Source organism: Lampetra planeri, unplaced genomic scaffold, assembly GCF_965212315.1.
Source record: "Lampetra planeri unplaced genomic scaffold, kcLamPlan1.2.h2 scaffold_665, whole genome shotgun sequence".
NCBI lineage: Eukaryota > Metazoa > Chordata > Hyperoartia > Petromyzontiformes > Petromyzontidae > Lampetra > Lampetra planeri.
The window spans coordinates 19,874-37,428 of NW_027615488.1; the positions used below are offsets into that span (position 1 = coordinate 19,874).

At 44.5% G+C, this 17,555-nt stretch overlaps 1 protein-coding gene across 1 annotated transcript; it reads left to right on the plus strand.

The window, feature by feature from the left end:
• The first annotated feature begins 2,684 nt into the window (after positions 1-2,684).
• Positions 2,685-14,695, plus strand: LOC144741691 (uncharacterized). The gene is given in 13 exon segments (XM_078624201.1): positions 2,685-2,700; positions 3,065-5,866; positions 5,978-6,100; positions 8,544-8,636; positions 10,506-10,711; positions 11,286-11,311; positions 11,793-11,838; positions 11,840-11,878; positions 12,065-12,208; positions 12,210-12,285; positions 12,355-12,497; positions 12,966-13,166; positions 14,582-14,695. Coding segments are annotated over 13 exon segments (4,029 nt in total).
• Positions 14,696-17,555: the final 2,860 nt, after the last annotated feature.

Genomic DNA, 17,555 nt, shown 5'->3' on the forward strand with positions numbered 1-17,555 from the left:
CCCACCAAACAGCTTCTTTGTTAGTATGATTGAGCTTTCCATGCTGATGACATATGAACCGTCTGGCTGTCAGTGTGAGCTTATTTACTGTACTCTCATTACTTCTGTCCCGCCGCCTCTCAGGCAGCTGTCACACTTATTGGCTTGGGGTTGAAGGATTGCAGCACGTCCTGTTGGGGGGTTATATGCACATGAGACTTGGACCGCTTTAGTCTGACTAAACCGAACATATTTGATAGACTAAGTGAAGTTTGATGGACCATTTGAACACACATGGACCACTAATGGATTGTCCATCATCATTCAACCTGTATTATAATTATAACGTTATTATTCTAATTATTATTCTAACTATTCTATAACGACACTGAGTGCTTATTACTGTATTGTTTACATACCTTTAACTAGTAATGTGTGTGTTATTTATGGTATTATATCAATCACCCATACCAAGTGTCCTGCTGCTCTGAGGTCCTCATTAGCACGCAGCATTACGGGTGACTTTAATTCAAACTTCCTCACAGGAGCCCTCAGGGAAGGTCAGGTGGACGTTTCCCTCATCGGGGGAATTTCTTTCTGCTTCCTTCCTTCAGCCTTCTCTTTTTTACCTCTGTTCCTTCACTCTCTCTCCTCTGTACTCCACCTCTCTCTTCCTCACTGGTAATGATGTAATTAAAGACCTTTTTTTTTGTTGTTGTTGCTGAGCACACGATGTATAATTGCCAGTGGGGTCTTTCTGTTCTCACTCAGCAATTACGGGCGCATTCTTCTGCTATCAAATTGGCTAATTAGGCCTTAAAAGGACAGCAGGCTGACTGTCATCACATTTAGAATCAGGGGGAATCAGGGATGCCCGTTCTACCCACATATTCACTCCTGGGATGTGAAGAAGAAGTAGTGGATTGAAGGATCGTTTCCATGGTAGCAGTCACATGGTGTCACATCCTGTGTGTGTACGTATCTTCATGTGTAACAGAGTCAACACTTTTTTTTATTATTAAGGTTCAACACTGAAGACGGGACAGGAGCCAAATAAAGCTTGTCACAGTTTCTTTTTCGGTCCCCAGCTGTCAATGTGATTGATTACATCACAGTGCTCGTGTCATGCTCGTGTTGCACTGCCCTTACTCAGCACTGCGCGGCCAAACCTACCTAAGCAACGTGTGTTGGACAAGCACACAAACATACAGTTATACTAGAAGCGATCCGTGAAGTCTGTCGCAACACACTGCAGTAAACTGGTGTGTGACTTCTGGGACGTATTATCCAGTACAAGTCAAACATTTCTACAAAAGCTGTCGGTGATTTTAAGAGTCTTTATGCGGTAGTAATTTTTTTTCATACCTCCCGTAGATACATTGTGGAAATGTATGTTCTTATTACATCAGCAGGAATCAAAGAAATGGGGAACACAAGAAAGAAGACATTGGGTTTTTCCCAGAAGACCTTTTTTTATCCGCTGTGTGTAAAAGTGACAGGCAGTAGAGGAAACACCATGTGCTCCACTGCTCTTTTACATCTAAATGATTATAGTTTTGCATCAGTACGAAGTTGAGTATAGGGGGATATGGGAGTGAAACATGGGGCATGTACCTATGTGTCCTGCATACATATTAAAGTGTTCCTGGATGAGCCACTAGAGGGAATGGAATGCTAACGTATACCCCAGAAATGGCCTCATATGTTTGAACTCAGGTATAGAAACCAGTGCTTCAGGCGCTCATCTCCCACGCAGAATATTTTCTTTTCCCGTAACACCACATTTGCATGTAAATTGCATGATGAAATACATGTCACTATTTGCTAAATAGCATAAGAGCTGACATTTGGTCTGGAGTGTTCATTTGAAATGGATTTGAACTCTGCAGCTCATTGCAGTCTGTGAGAATTGTCTGGGTTTTTATAATTTTATTAGGAAGCTTTACATAAGCCCATAAAAGTTTTAATCACCCTCTCTGAATTGTTTTCCATCTCACCAACCTCTCCTCTGCAGTTAGCCCATTGTAGGAATATAAAAAGGATTTGGTTTCTTGGCCTCTCTGGCTGGAACAAATGAAAGGAGCAAAGTGGTGTTCCCTTTTTGGATGTTCCCAGCGTTGTGTTGACTTAAAATAGCTTGTAAAGTTTTGGCACGAGGAAAATGTTAATGCAGGTTAATGGACACAAAGGTATGTCTCCATCGGGGCATGTCCCATACAGCACAGGAAAGCAATTTGTCTTCATTAGAGAAGTTGCACAATAATCACCTTCTTCATTCTTTTTGAAATATGTATATACTTCAGGGCTAAGATGTAATCAGAGTCCTTCCCTCCCTCTGTGTAACCCTCTGGATGGTCAGCTCTGCTCTCCTGCTGTGTACTGAACAACTCCAAGCCATTTAACTGCCATCATGCTGTGTTTTGATGTGAAGTTAAAATATACTGATTTTCTTCACTATTATATTTGAAATCTATTTCCTGTTTTCCCTATTTCAGTCTCGTTTCAGTTGACTTGTTTGCGTGGTGTATTTGTGAGAACATGTAACTCCGGCAAAGTAAAAGGAATCTAACATTTTCCCGACGCTGATTTTGTATTTTGAATTTTATCACAAGTTTTTTCACGCGGTCCCCTTTTCTTTGTCTCACAGGCTGCTCGCTCCAACTGTAGCAAACACAATTCGATGACTGAAACCTGCACATCACATTATGGACAAGAAGAGTGGTGAGTGTTAAACCTTTAGCTTCCCGTTCCTGTTGACTGAGATTACTGCCCCTCAAGTCTCATATTGTATTCAGAGGTTGCACAGCATGAACAGTGTTTTTGCATGCTGATTAATTTGTTTTGGGGCAATCACTGCATGATAATTACTTCTCAGTAAGTGATATGGTTTTACATAATGAAGCACCACATTACAGCATGTCTGTACAAGAGGGTGAAGGGGAATAATGTGGCTGGTGATAATGTGGGATTTTGTCTCCTTTTTCTTTGACTCAGTTTCTGTAGCCTTTCAGAACCGAAGTGAGTTCCTTCAGTTCGATCACTCCTAAAGGCTGATTGATTGATTTTATTTTTTATTGTATTATAGCAAACGGCTTTCAGACCAAGGCGAATGAAAGTGGTGTTCCGAGGAAGCAGCTACCCTACTCAGTGGAAACTCCCTATGGCTTCCACCTGGACCTGGATTTCCTCAAGTATGTTGACGACATTGAAAAAGGCAACACCATCAAAAGAGTTCACATACAGCGCCGGGTCAAGGGTCCACCTAAATTCAGCACATTGCCAAGAAATTTTAGCCTTCCTGGGCATGGAATCAGACCTGTCCCAAAAGAAAAAGACAGCGCATGGTCTGGGACAGCCACCTTGGGGCCAAAGCCCAAATCACGGGTAACAGAGGTTCAGCAGAGCTTTGATTTCAGAGCAAGTGAAGGAGGACCTTCCACCAGGGGAGCAACTGGCTATACATCAGCGAAGCCAAGAGATGAAGGCAGCCCAGGAGCTCAAGGGGTTGAAGAGAAAACTGTGGGGATTCTATGTCGGCCGAACCTGCTTCGAGCGTCGAGCATGCCGGTCACATTACAGCAGAGGAAAGGCTCTGATTCAAGCAGTCCAGACCGCACTGGGGGAACACCAGAGAACGGCTCAACAGAGAACATGTTCCGTGCTTCACCGGACATAACAGAAAGACGGTGTGTTCCTCAAGATCGTACAGGGCTTCACCAGCAGATCACAGTGGCCCTGAAGCGGGTCAGGGAACTAGAAGAACAGGTGAAAACCATCCCTGAACTGAAGGCTCAGATCTCCTCGCTGAGATTGGAAAGGGAGCAGCTACTGCTGCAGCTCCAGGCCCAAGCACAGGCCCAGGTTTCCACGCCAAGTTTGGATGCAGGGACGCACACTCTGTCACGAGGACACAAACAAAGAGAGGGGTTTAATTTGCCTCTGATAAAACAACCTTGTGGTGCTTTACCAGTGTCGGAGCAGGGGTCAGCAAAGCTGGGGTCAGGAACAGAGGAGAAAGGTGCAACAGAGAAAAGTAAAGAGTTACATCAAGGAACCATTAGGGGTTCCACAGGGAGAGAGGGAGGGAGATTTGAGGACTCAGGAAGCGTCCAGAATTTGCACGACAAGCTAATCACACTGGAGGCTAAACTTACTCAGGCGAGCCAAGAGCTAGAGCAAACGAATCATCTGTTGAAGGAACAAATGGTCGAAAACAAGCTGAAAGAGGAGCGAATACTCCAGTTGAGTGAGGGAATAAGAGTGGAGGTGTGTACAGCAGAAGCTCACACCAGGTCAAGAAGAGAGAGCATAGACACTGGGACAGAAACCGAGAGAGTTGATTACACAAACCGAGAAACAGAGACAGAATCACATGGTACAATCGACCGAGGAACAGACACTGAGAAAATCTGCATTGAAGTGTGTGTGCCCAAACCAGTTAGTGCAAGTGCAGAACAGCTCACAGGGACTAACAACGTTGGCACTCATGAGCAGGTGACAGAGATGGAAGCTTCTGCTGTAAACCCACCAAGACCCAGAGCTAACAGTGTGGAACGGGGCATGGTAACTGAAAAACTCAACACTCAGGATCAGACAACAGAGACGCCAGTAGCTGAAAGGGTAAACCAGGTGACGGAAACAGAGGGAGAGGCGGTGACAGATCACCCACAGAGGCCGAGGGCCAGCAGTGTTGACAGGGGGACAGAGACCGAGAGGGTGAACACTGTGGACAGGGTAACAGAGACAGAAGCAGCACCGAGGGTGGACCAGCATACTGAGACAGAGGTAGAGAGGCAACAACTCACCAATCCACCCACAGATGCAGCAGCAGAGGGGCAAGTGAGTGAAAGGGTTGATGTGAAAGCACACAAAGCAAAGGAAAGTAGCGCAGCAGATAATGGACATGGTGAAAATGCGATCAAAGAGGGTTCCAGTGCAGTTATAGAAAGTGAAGTCAAACAAACTGTAGTTAAAGAGACGGTGAGTCAGGCTGAGGGGGACACCAGCCCACTTGTCGCAACAGAAGAAGATGCTGAATCAAAGGTTGACGTGAGCTCCGCACAAAGTGACTCAAACGTAACAGAAACTGATGAATTGCCGCAGGTGGCAGCGACAGAGATTGTGTGTAAAACAGTCACAGAGACGTTAGTCACTGACGCCGTTGTCAAAGTAGCAGAAAAATCTGTCGTTCCGGTGCGGCCTCAGAGGGCCCGGAGACCATCAGCAGAGCAGACGCAGTCGCTTACTCAACCTCAGGCTGCTCCTGTGCGTCCTCGTAGGGGATCCGGTGAAAGCCAAGGTCGGCAGTCCCGGCCTGAGACGAAAGCCCAGCCTCAGCCTCAGGACCAGCCTCAGCTGGAGCTTCAGTCCCCAGCATCGATATCTGAACCACCAGTAAAACCTGAATCCCCACTGTCATCTCAGGGTGAGGACAACAGCATAGCAAAGCAGTCAGAACCCCAGGCTGAGGCTCAGGAGCCATCTCCGACTCCTAGGGAGGTCCAAGTCCGGCCTAAGTCAATTCAAGCCCAGTCTCAAGCCGCAGCAGTTCGACGGGACTCAAAAGAGCTTAAAGCGACACAGAAAGGATCTAGTGTATCACTGCCTTCTAGACGGGGGTCGGGAGAGGCTCAGTCTCGAAGGCGTTCTAGCGAGACCCCTCAGAAAGAAGCCAGAGAAACACAGTCACTACGCAGAGGCTCCAGTGAAGCAGCCTCACGCCGGGACCCTGGCGAGGCCCAGCCTGCTCGCAGAGGCTCCAGTGAGTCACCAACCTCCCCTGCAGCTTTGGGTCAAGTTGTAACCCGGTTAACAGGGCTACTGGGGGAGCAGTGGGCGCAGCTGGGGAGCAGCTCTGGAGCTCAACAGACGGCCAGCCAGCAGGAGAGCCCCAGCACACAAAAACAGACTGCAGGGAAAAGAGCAGAGGCAGGAAAAGGAGCATCAGCCAAGCCTGCGGGAAAAGCTGTCCCTGCAGCGGCATCAGGGAAACCAGCAGGGAAGCCTGGTCCTTCTAAAATGAGCTCTATTCAGAGTCAACTGGTCAGCTCCCTCAGCGTCCTCTCCGCCTTCTACTCTCCGGGCCAGAAATCTGCAGCTGCCAGCAAACAGCAAGAACAAGGTAAGCAAGCAGCCCAGTTAGAAGGTAGCCAACACTTTAGGAACGGGTAACGGCGAGGGACGTAGGAACGTCCCCGGCCATCCCACTTAGTCATGATCAGACTGGACCACTGGTGCCACTTAGTTATAATCAAAAAGTAAAACACATGAGCTGCCTGAACATACCATGTGTTGGAAGATATCTGTAGTAATACACACTTGGGCCTCCTGAATTTTTCATTACACTACAGCCTAAATCCACACACCCTTTTTTGAAACTCTTTCGAAATACTATCCGCTCCCTCCTGATGTGCTTTCTGATCACGTGTCTGGTGGTTCTATCAATAGCAGCACAAGGACTCCTGACTCACACAATATGCAAATACGTGTGTCAGGGATTCAAAAGATGTGTGCAGGTCATCGTTGTGCTTCTTCTAATACACGATATTTAGCATGAAGATGATAAGCAATTTGAAAACATTTGTTCAAAGTCATACAGTAGAATGTATTTACACTGACAGAATGAAAACCACCGCTGTGGTTACAGATAGAGCTCCAAGGACTCTCACCCAGTGAAAATCTCAAAAATCTCAAATATTATCAAATCAAATAATGGAAGATCAGCAACTCTGCTGTACCAGCTCTTATAGTGACGATACGATCTTAAAAGTACAGGTAGGGCAAGTTGAACCTTGAAAATTTGGCTCGACGGGTTAAGTGGAAAGGATGGCGGACTTAATACTTCCCTTTGTATGGCGTTTAATCCCTGTTACACTTAGGTACTTCATCATCTGATACTTTGCCAGTGGTCTGTGATCTGGACTCCACATCTACTGTATACTGTACCCTCCAGTAACTTCTTCTTCCTGATGTGACGCCTTGTCTGCATTGGTCACATCATCATTTTTATACACTTTGAAACACACCCCTCTATTACACTTGGTTGTTTTGTTGTAGTGTAACAGAGACAGAGAGTATTCATCGTATTCATCAGTAAATTCCGTTGTGATGTGACGTGTTGGCCCATCTGTGAAGGCAGATGATGTTTACGTTGTTTCAACCCTCCTGACAACTCAGTTCAGTGCTGGTGGTTGTTACAACCAGCTACTAAACCCGAGTCATGCTGCTGGTCTCTCACGGCTAAGATGTGAGAATCCTCCAGTGAGCAGCAGGTAAGATACAGTTCAGACATACACAAAGGTGTATGACGACATTCACACACACACACACACACACAAACACATACATCAAAGGAGTGAAGTCTTTCCTCCCTTGATATCTCACAGTTGCGTTCATGGTCCAGGAGCAGGAGTACAGAATCACTTATGCTATCACACACATATTTTATGTTCCGAGTTCATTTGAAGTTCACTCTGTGTGTGTGTGTGTGTGGTTTGATATGTATACTCATCACATCATCACTCCAACAGCCCAGTCTACTTTTACCGTTAATTCAAGACATTTTTTATCCTCCATGTTGGAAACAGAGCCCACTGATGTGACCCTGAAAGATCTGTGACTATTCCTGTCATCACTGATTAACTCTGGGGATCTGATGACCTTTTGATTTGAGCGCTGCAGAATATTCAAGCGTATCAACGCAGGGGAAGGTGAAATTTATGTATCAGTAAGCAAGAAGGTCCAGTATATTAGAATATAAGCGTCAGCCCCCCTAGAGACACTGGATATACCAGCATCATTCTTACATTGTGGTCCCAAGGTTTTTTGTTTTTTTTGATGGTGGTTTTTGGCCCAAAGCCTCCTCCTCAGGCTGTTGCATAAAACATTACAGCACCTCTGCTCCATATCTGCTGTCATGCGCAACTAAGACAACCTTACTGGGCCGAGAGCCAAGTGGAGTCAGCAAAAGGACCCCACGCAATCTATTCAATGATAGTTACGGTTAGAAGAGGGCCTGTCGAGGTTGTCAATAAGGCTTAAAATGGTAACCTGTCTCACACCTGGAAACACCTTGGGTGGTCTTGAACGACTCTCGGAGCCAAAACGATTACAGTGATGTCATTTGAATAGCAGAATGTGCATTCTTCGTGACTTGCAGGTTGTAGACTAGCAGCATATTTGTTCAATTACACTGTCTACATTTTGATTTTATAGATGATATATATAGCTCTCTCATATCTGCACCCGAGTGGTGGTGTTCCAGGCGTGGCGCGTATGATAGATCCGGCATGTGAGGTGATCTGATCAAACCATAAAACCTGACAACTGAACGTACGTCACGTATCCTGAGTGTTGAACCAAATTCATGCTTTGGTCTTGACCAACATCTTATTTGTAAAGTATCATCGATTGGAGTACAGGGCCAGAATGGATGATGCTCATATATAAAGACACAGACAAGCAAGGTGTATTCTTCACAATCATATATTATATACTTTGTGTCCAGTGGGAATATTTTATCCCGTCTCTCTCTCTCTCTCTTTTTCCTCTATTCTCTCCAACAGGTCTCAAGTCTATTATGAAGAAGAATGGTGTGGCTGACAAGCAGGGGAACAAGGGAGCCAAGAAGAACCTGAAATTTGTTGGGGTGAATGGAGGGGTAAACTCTTCTTTTTAAATCCTATCGAACTGTGATTAATATCTTTATGGAGGCTGCACGTGTTCACTCGGGAGAATTAAGTCATTAACAACATTTGTTGACATGTCCGCAGCTGAACTGTCATACACAGTCATTTTTCAAAAACAGGGATTACGTAAAGTCACTTTTCAGAATTGTCAGCTTACATTCTGGGGCTTCAGTTGGATTAGCGACAAAAAAAAGGAAAAAAACCCTGTTAATTATCTGCAGGTAATCCTGCACACTGTGTGAAATGATTTTAAACTATTTATTTCTTCTGTAGGAATCACACACGCACTCATTCACTGAGGCTCATTTGATGACACACTTCCCTGGATTTGACCTCACTGCTGCCACTACGAGTGTGAATGTGTGTCCTTTAGTGTGTGTGGTACGTTATGTATCTGATTTTTTCGTCAGGGTACTTTGGGCGTATTTTCAGTCCCTTCAAAGGACAATTTGAGGTTTCCGACTTTTTTTTTGACTTGGTTTCATAGAGGTGATAGCTGGGGTTCAACCAACGTCCTCACTATAACAGTCATTCAAAGCATGTGTGTGTGTGTGTGTGTGTGTATCCGTGCAGCCGTGTGTGTTTGTGCACAAGTAAGCAGATGGTGTTTGTTGGAAGAACCAAGCTTGGTAGAGAGATTAATCTGTCTGGTCTGATGGTGTTGGGTCTTTCTGAGTTCTTTTTGTTTGTTGATGCTCGTTCAAACCTCGATCACAAGTGCTGCACCCTAAAGAACCCTGCAGACCCTAAAGAACAAATGCCACTACCCATCTTTTTAATTTTTTAAGGAGCTGAAAAACCCACATTTACAATAAACACATTCAGTATGTCTGTGACGCAAGTTTACTCAAAGCACATACGTAATTAGATTTGCACTCAGAGGCACCTGAGCCAAATCCACATTGAAAAAAATGGCCCAAAATTTAAAACAGGTGTATGCAACTTTACATACTCGTTTTTATTTGAATGACGAATACGTTCCAGTGGAGTCTCCAGTGGAAAATGTTTTAAAACCAAACCAACTAAAAAATTCCGAGAGAGACAAACATGTCAGACAACAATATTGTCTCTGCCTTAGGTTTCTGCCCAGGACCCACAGCTCTGTTTGTTTTCCTTCTCTTTGGAGGATTGAAGCTATCTTTGCTCGCCCTCGGGTTCCTCTGGAATGCTGGGAATGCTGTGGCCCCTGAGCATCTCTGGTGGCAGGCGTGTGTGTGTGTGTGTGTGTGTTTGTGTTTGTGTGTGTCCACAAACAGCCATGAATCAGCTGCATGCAACATAAGATTTTATCTGATCAATGGCCTCACTGAGGGTCCTTCATTACACACCCCGATGATCACACACACTGTCGGCAACCAAAATATACCATCAGCCGACATCGCTCAACAGGGGTCCATTTTGTTCAAGGTTGCATGGGTACAAACGTATTTATGGATTTATTCTCTTTTTTTTTAAAACTGTGAGGGATGTTTTGTATGTGCGGGCCAAGGTTGTGTTTAAACAAGCCTGGTTTTCATGTCACACTAAAGCTCCAGAGGGAAATGAATCCAGCCGATGTTGACTTTACTTTCATGGCTCCCATATTCGTTTTAGCTTTGGGTGTTTCATTGATGTGGGTGCTTGTTTTTATTATGTACACATGCTCATGTTGAAGGAAGAAAGACAAGTCCAATCTCCCAAACCTCATGACAAACCAAATGTTGTCGGTCCAGTGGAATAGAAACGTTCTGTGTGCGTACTAAACGTCTGCCTCGCTAATTTGCTCACTTGAAGTTCAAAACATCGGATTCAAAATGTTGAACTTAAAGGTCAAAGTCGTGCGTTCGTGGTCCCCTTCCAGGTATGAGACCACGTCCAGCGAGGAGTCCAGCGGAGATGAGAAGTCAAAGGTGGAAGCAGAGGAGGAGGAGGAGGAGGAGGAGGAGGAGGACGACAGCTCTGAACCAGAGGAGAAGAAAGAGAAGGCAACCGAAAGAACAGATGAGGGATTAGAATCACAGGGGAAGGAGGAAACACAAGTGTTACCTGAGGAGGATGGTGCCATGGCCTCTTTGAAGGAGGGGGAGAGGGGGCCACTGGATCCTGAGACCAACCAGGAGCTCCTGGAGGAACAGGCTGAAGGGGTGAGACAGTGAAAGAGGATGACCATCCAAACCTGTGTCCTCACCCACAAAACCTTGATAACTTGTATACATAAATGTCTTGCAGGGACATATGACAAATGTAGGACAGGGGTGTAAAGAGTGTTTGTGTGTCCGTGTGTGTGTGAATGGTGGTAGCAGTGACATACAGTAGTAGTAGTGTTAGTAGTACACAGGCTAAAATTACACCAAACTCTTTATCCACAAATATTACACACACAAACACACACGTTCTCCCCAGCGTGTCAGTAGAAAACACACACTGTCACAGTGCTCAGGCTTCATTAGAATTCACCAGGACAGCAGTACGTCTTTACGTGGGGATTTTTTCTCCAAAAAGATGATAATGTGAGGAAAGGGAAGCTGTGGAGGCATCAAGTTTGTCCCTAGCTGTATTTACCTTAAAGTAAACGCACACATAGCATGTCTGGTCACGCTCTAATAGGAGGTATTAGACACACACACCTGCCCGTGTCAGTCGCCAAGGACGACACAACCACCAGCGTTGTTCATCCCCCGTGACAATTATTTGTCTCAGGTATGTGGCCAGAAGGGAGCCTGGGAGAAGGCAGAGCCGATATTGAGTCATCAGTCAGCGCCGATGTGATTAGTTTGTGTGTGTGTGTGTGTGTGTGTGTGTGTGTGTGTGTGTGTGTGTGTGTGTGTGTGTGTGTGTGTGTGTGTGTGTGTGTGTGTGTGTGTGTGTGTGTGTGTGTGTGTGTGTGTGTGTGTGTGTGTGTGTTCCTCCTATGTCCAGCCCTAATAAGTAGTGTGGCTGTGCATCGAAGGATGAGTAGTTACTGAGCAGTTTCATTTGTTCTGGTTAAGGTTTGCTTGTGTTGTCAATGCGTCACATCATGGACCGATGTGTGTATGTGTGTGTTCTTGTGCGTGTGTGTCCGTCGTCTGGTTGTGTACTAGGTATCACGTGTCTCTTGGTTATTTGTTGTTCAGGTTTGCTTGTATTTCCGTGTTTTGTTTGCAGGGAAAAAGTGGATAAGAGCTTCATAGACGCTTGTATTTATGTGAAGGGACCGTATGGAGGAGGTGTCCTCCCCAGATAAAGAAATGGTGAGCGTTGTCTTTCAGCTGTAGTTTTAGATGTTTGCTCCAAATCCCCACAGAGCCTCAGCTGAAGTTGACTATGCTCAATTTTTGTGCTGATGTTCATCTCAACGACAGGAACAATGTGTTCCACTGAGATGCTGAACGCTGATCAGTAAAAGTCAATAAAAACGCCTTGTTTTCCTTCCTCAGCGTCAGGTTTTGGTGGTTCTCTACCAGGAGTGGTTCAAAATTTCAAGCCAGAAGGACTCGCAGGCCGATACTGTCAGGCTGTACTTGCGCCAAGTGGGCTTGACCACACCTACGCTCCTTCCTTACGTGGTCAACCTGACAGACGGGCAACGGGAACATGGCTCTCCACTACAGCGTGTCCCATTCTAACTTCCCTGTGGTCAAACTGCTGCTGGACACTGGTGAGACACAGCCGGACACACTCGATTTATCTGGTGATATCAACCGTTGTGGTGTTTCTGTGTGTTCAGGGCTGTGCGAAACGGACAACGTGAACAAAGCAGGCTACACTCCAGTGATGCTGGCCGCCCTGACGGCTGCGGAGAGCCCAGACGATCTGGAGGTAGCGCAACAACTCCTGAGACTCGGAGACGTGAACGCGCGCTCCAGACAGGTAAAACGCGATGGCAGCATATGAGCAGCGACTTCCTGGTGGCGCAGATATATGAAAGTATTTGCCGTAATGTATGAGGTTGCAGTTGGCACATCAGTAAACTCAGGGGACTCTGTTCTAAGTAGGTCACAATAAAGAGATGCATAATGTCGGATGTTTTTCTTCGGCTAAACCAAACTGTTAAATACCATTTGAACCTACGGACGTAGAATGAGGGCACAGTAGAGCGTAAAAAAGTGCTATATGCATGTTTTTTTTAATACATCTTGAAGCATCCTTCAACGAATCACTGAGACATTGTCTGCTGCAGGTTTAACCCATTTTCCGACACCAGCCCAGTAAAGCCTGTGGCGGCACATCTGTCGCCTTCCATTCCTCCTGGTCATTCCCTCGTTAACCCCCTCCATGCTGCACCCCGACCTGCTCCCCCTCGTGTAATCCTCTCTATTTCTCACTCTTCTCCTCCAGACCGGCCAGACGGCGCTCATGCTCGCGGTGAGCCACGGGCGCGTTGCCATGGTGAAGCTGCTGCTGAGCTGTGGCACAGATGTAAATGCCCAGGACCGTGAGGGCTCCACGGCCCTGATGTGCGCCAGCGAGCACGGACACACTCACATCGCTCGTCTGTTGCTCGAGTCGGGTCACTGTGACGTCGGCCTCACCGATAAGGTAGAATGGAAAACGCCCCGACGCAGACATACGGAACTGAGAACATCTGCAGAAAGATTGGACACACAGACAGGATTATGTTCTCCCATCTATGGTCTATTTAAAGGATTTCCTCATTGTTTTATTTGTCAGGCAAACAGCTGGTGCAGCAGCTCTGCACCTGAGCTGAGCGAATGTCAACAACAGCCCTAAAGGTGCTTGTTATGTACAATCCTTCCTGCCAGATAAAAGTTAGATGACAATTAATCAAGAAAAGACAATAGGCTTTCATCGTTCTTACGTAGCAGATGTACCGTCAGTGTCGTGCCTAAGTTTGAATACATGATAGAGCTGCAGGATGTTTTTGTTTTGTTTTGTGTTGTTTTTTTGTCCATAGAGCTCAGGCTGGCGCTGCGGCTCAGTCCTGGTTTAATTAGGATTTGAGTGAGAGATGTGTCTGTGCAGAAATCTGAATCAGCCTCACGTCTCAGGAGATTTGCTACTATATTTAGTGTTACACTAATAACATCTCAAAAGGCATAAAATGGGATCTACGTCATGTTGGCTTAGCAAAAATACAGATTTTATGAATTTTTCCCCTCTATAAGAGTCACAGACTACTATGTACCAAAAATAATATTAAATATTACACAACGCTAATGACTAAGTACCTGGACCTGTATCTACAAACAGAGTATATTTGAGTACATTGGCTCAACTGCTGAATGTCTTTGCGATCAAAGAACACAATCATGGTCCCATAAGTATCCAGAGGCTTAGTGAAATTAAGCAGATAACGTTATGGGGGGTGTTTTATTCCCAGCATGAGGGAAGGTCCATTGTCTCCGACTTCTGCCAGAGGTCATGAGTAGAGGGAAAGGGAATTATGCAAGGGGAATTTACAAATCTGTCCACTGTGGATGAATGCAAGAGATGCAATTTGTAGGTCAGTGATGTTTTATTGATGTGTTTTATATTTATCATCATCCAGTTTTCTTATGCGTCCTAAGGATAACATTTAATCTCTGCTTTCTTCTTTGGCAATCAATCAAGTCATTTTTAGTACAGCAAAAACGGGATAAAGCATAATTAAAGTTTAAATTCAACAATCGTTGGTCATTTTGCTGCCTGCAGGTTTGGTTTGGAATGTTACAAGTCACCAAAACTAATGACAGTTTTCTTACTTAGGTTTCATATCTCAGTCTTCAGGCCTTCAGAGATGTTCTTCCATTTTTACCTGATAAGAATCCAAACAAAGCACCCCAGGATTATGACTTAACCCCGTTTTATTACACTGGCAACAAAGACAGTCTATCATTACTTCAATTGGATTTGGAAAGAAGCCTCAAACCAAACACAACACTGCCACCGTCAGGATAAGACCACTCACTGCAGTGTGACGTGCCACTGAGACGTTTGCTCTGTTTTACTTCCAGAATGGACAGACAGCCCAGGCTGTGGCCGAGGGAGCCTCTCACCAAGACATAGTCGAGCTTCTGAAGGCCAGCGCTGAGGCTCAGACCTCTACGTCTGCTGCAGACCACCACTGAGCCGAGCTGATGCTTCTCCAAACCGTCCAGTTCCAGGGTGTTCTCTGCCCATCAACACGGTGGAAGAAAAAAAAGAAAAAAAAAAAAGGTGACATGACGAGAGCGTATCCTGAACTCTGTGAGACTGCTGACAGAGTCGATACGCTGTGTTTACTGTGAAGCTGTGGGAGCTCACATACAAGCCTCTGGAGCCTGAGACCACGTTTTCCTTTCACATCAGCCAACCTGCCCCCCCAAGGGCGTTTATAGATATGCTGCATTAACCACTCAGTGGACAGACACACGTGGATCGTCACATTATTTACAAGGTCTTGTCAAGAATTTGACGAGATGTTCTAAAGAGACACGGAGAGATACTCGGATGAACTGCTGCTTCTCATCAAACGAGCAAAATACTAAGCACATGATCTACCTTTTTAAATATTATAACACAAATACGACATGAGCATTTATTGTTTCCTTCATTGGCATATTTTTTTAATATTTGGACATAAGCCATTAATGAGAGCATAGTATATGTAGAATGTTACTCTATTACAGATTATAATCACAGAATCTGTATTTTTTTACTGCACTTTTTTTAATTGTGTGTTTATGTAAATTATCCTCTAGAATATTAGACGTCATGTCTACGAGTGTGTGCGGAATATACTAGAGCCCCTGGTTAAAAGGTTCCCAACACTCGGAGGATATCGGAGATCATTGTGTGTTTTTGTCACATGAGGCATCGTTTCAGCTGAAACAGCTGAAAAGCCAGATGGTTCAGTTGGAGGTAATTGACTTACGTACAAAATATTTGATTTTTAGAAGCAGAATATAACCAAACTATGAGATTTTTGTTTTCTTTACTTTTCTTTTTTAAATCATCAGGAGGATTGTATGTACGGAGCGGTGCTGCATGACATTATACCCCCTCTACTGGCCGAACAGTATGTTGTAATACTGTCTGTTCTCCTGACAAACACTTCGAACGTTATGGATGTCTTGTGTCTTGTTCGCCTGCTCATTAAAAAAGGAAAAAAATCAAATCATGTATGCAACAAAAAATGCACAATGAATGTCAGGCTGGCTGATACATTCCAAGAAAAAAAAAAAGTAGCAGTTCTCATAATAAATATTCTGTCGTATTTCTTGGGCTGAACAGAGGCGTCGGTGGATGTGGCGGACAGACGAATGAGTCTGGGTATGTTTACCATGTGTGACAAAGACATTTAATCAACTTGGATGACTGACAATAGCTCCTGCCTGCAGGTATTATGGAAAATGGCACACGTACTTAAGACAAAGCCATACTGACATCTGATCAGATATTTGTCTTTGGTTCAAATCATACTCAGATTATTGTTTTAGAGGGAAGTGTGTTCTCTCTCTGGCTCGCCACAAACCTTCACCCATATTCCTAAAGTAACTTCTGTCAGGGGAACCAGTATCATAAGATGTCATTAACTCACTGTTCTGTGCAGTGCAATAATCAGCGGCGCGTCAGAACAATGTACAAAATCTGGTTTCACCCATACACTCCTGAATGAACCCCCCAGAGAGACAAACAAATCATCTGGGCTCCTGTAGACTGGATCCCAGTGGGGGTGGGGTGTGTGTGTGTGTGTGTGTGTGCGTGTAAATTCAAGGGGAAAATACCAATCAGTTACAACAACTGCCATTTGCACATTAATCACATTCTATTCAGGCAATGCCAGGGACAGCTCTTAATGCTGAACGATGATTTTCAAACTGAAATTAAACTTTTAAAGTCATCTTCCTTTTTTCAAATATCACAGTATAGTACTTTTTCACATCCCTAAAAGCAACAGATGACATTTTCTTAGTCATGTTTGGTACATGTTTCCATGACGATTTAGCAGTATGATCGAACCACTTATCCTGCAGTACTATCCAGTGTACTTTTTGAATATGGGTGCTAATATTTACAGATTTACAAAGCAGACTCATTGCATCAAGTATTTCAATGATATACGTCAATAAACGGACTACTTTTGACTCAACAGTGAGTCAGAAGTTGTGTAGCAACAGATCATCTTTTGCCGAGGTGCATCAACAGACAGTTCTCACATCTTTGTGTTTTAAACAGAAGGAACAAACTGCATAGTGTCACATATTTCAGACACTAGTATGATCAGGTCTGTGCTGTAAGAAGAAGCTGCTGTTTCTGGTCTTCCGTGCCTGTGTAGTAAACCAACCATATGTTTAATTCGGTGTGACCCAGATGTAAGAAGGTTTCAACCGGCTGATCACCAAATCCAATCAGTTCACATGGGGTTAAATATATAGATATATACAGTATATATACATATATTATCTGTTCCTGTATATCCAGCCAAAAACATGTACATACAGTATTGTGAAGAGTATATAACAAGTATGGTCTGACAGTTTACTCTACAAATTATATTAGGTATTTATTCAAAATGCTATATTTTTTACTACATATATAATATACTTATGTATGCATGGACAAGTATACCAGTGATTGAAACTTGGGGATCCAGCAGTGGAAGAGTATAAACTGATGATTTGGTTGGCTGGGACAGTACATGTGGTTGTGGAGTGTGTCACGTGCCCTCTGATGCTACCTTTGACATTTGTGGGTAAATATAAAAGTGATAGGGGTGACATCTGCCTCAGTCGCCTCTCAACACTGAAGTGTATGTACATGACAGAGGCACATGTCAAAAACCTCTGTAATATTACTTGTACAACAGGCTTGTGTGTTGGAAAAACAGAGAATTACTTCTAAATAAATAAAGGTTATAAATAAAGGTGTGGGAAGTCCTTCCCTGCCCTTTTCATGCTGTCCTATTTACCACAGAACACAAATACAAAAGAAGGAATAGTTATACTG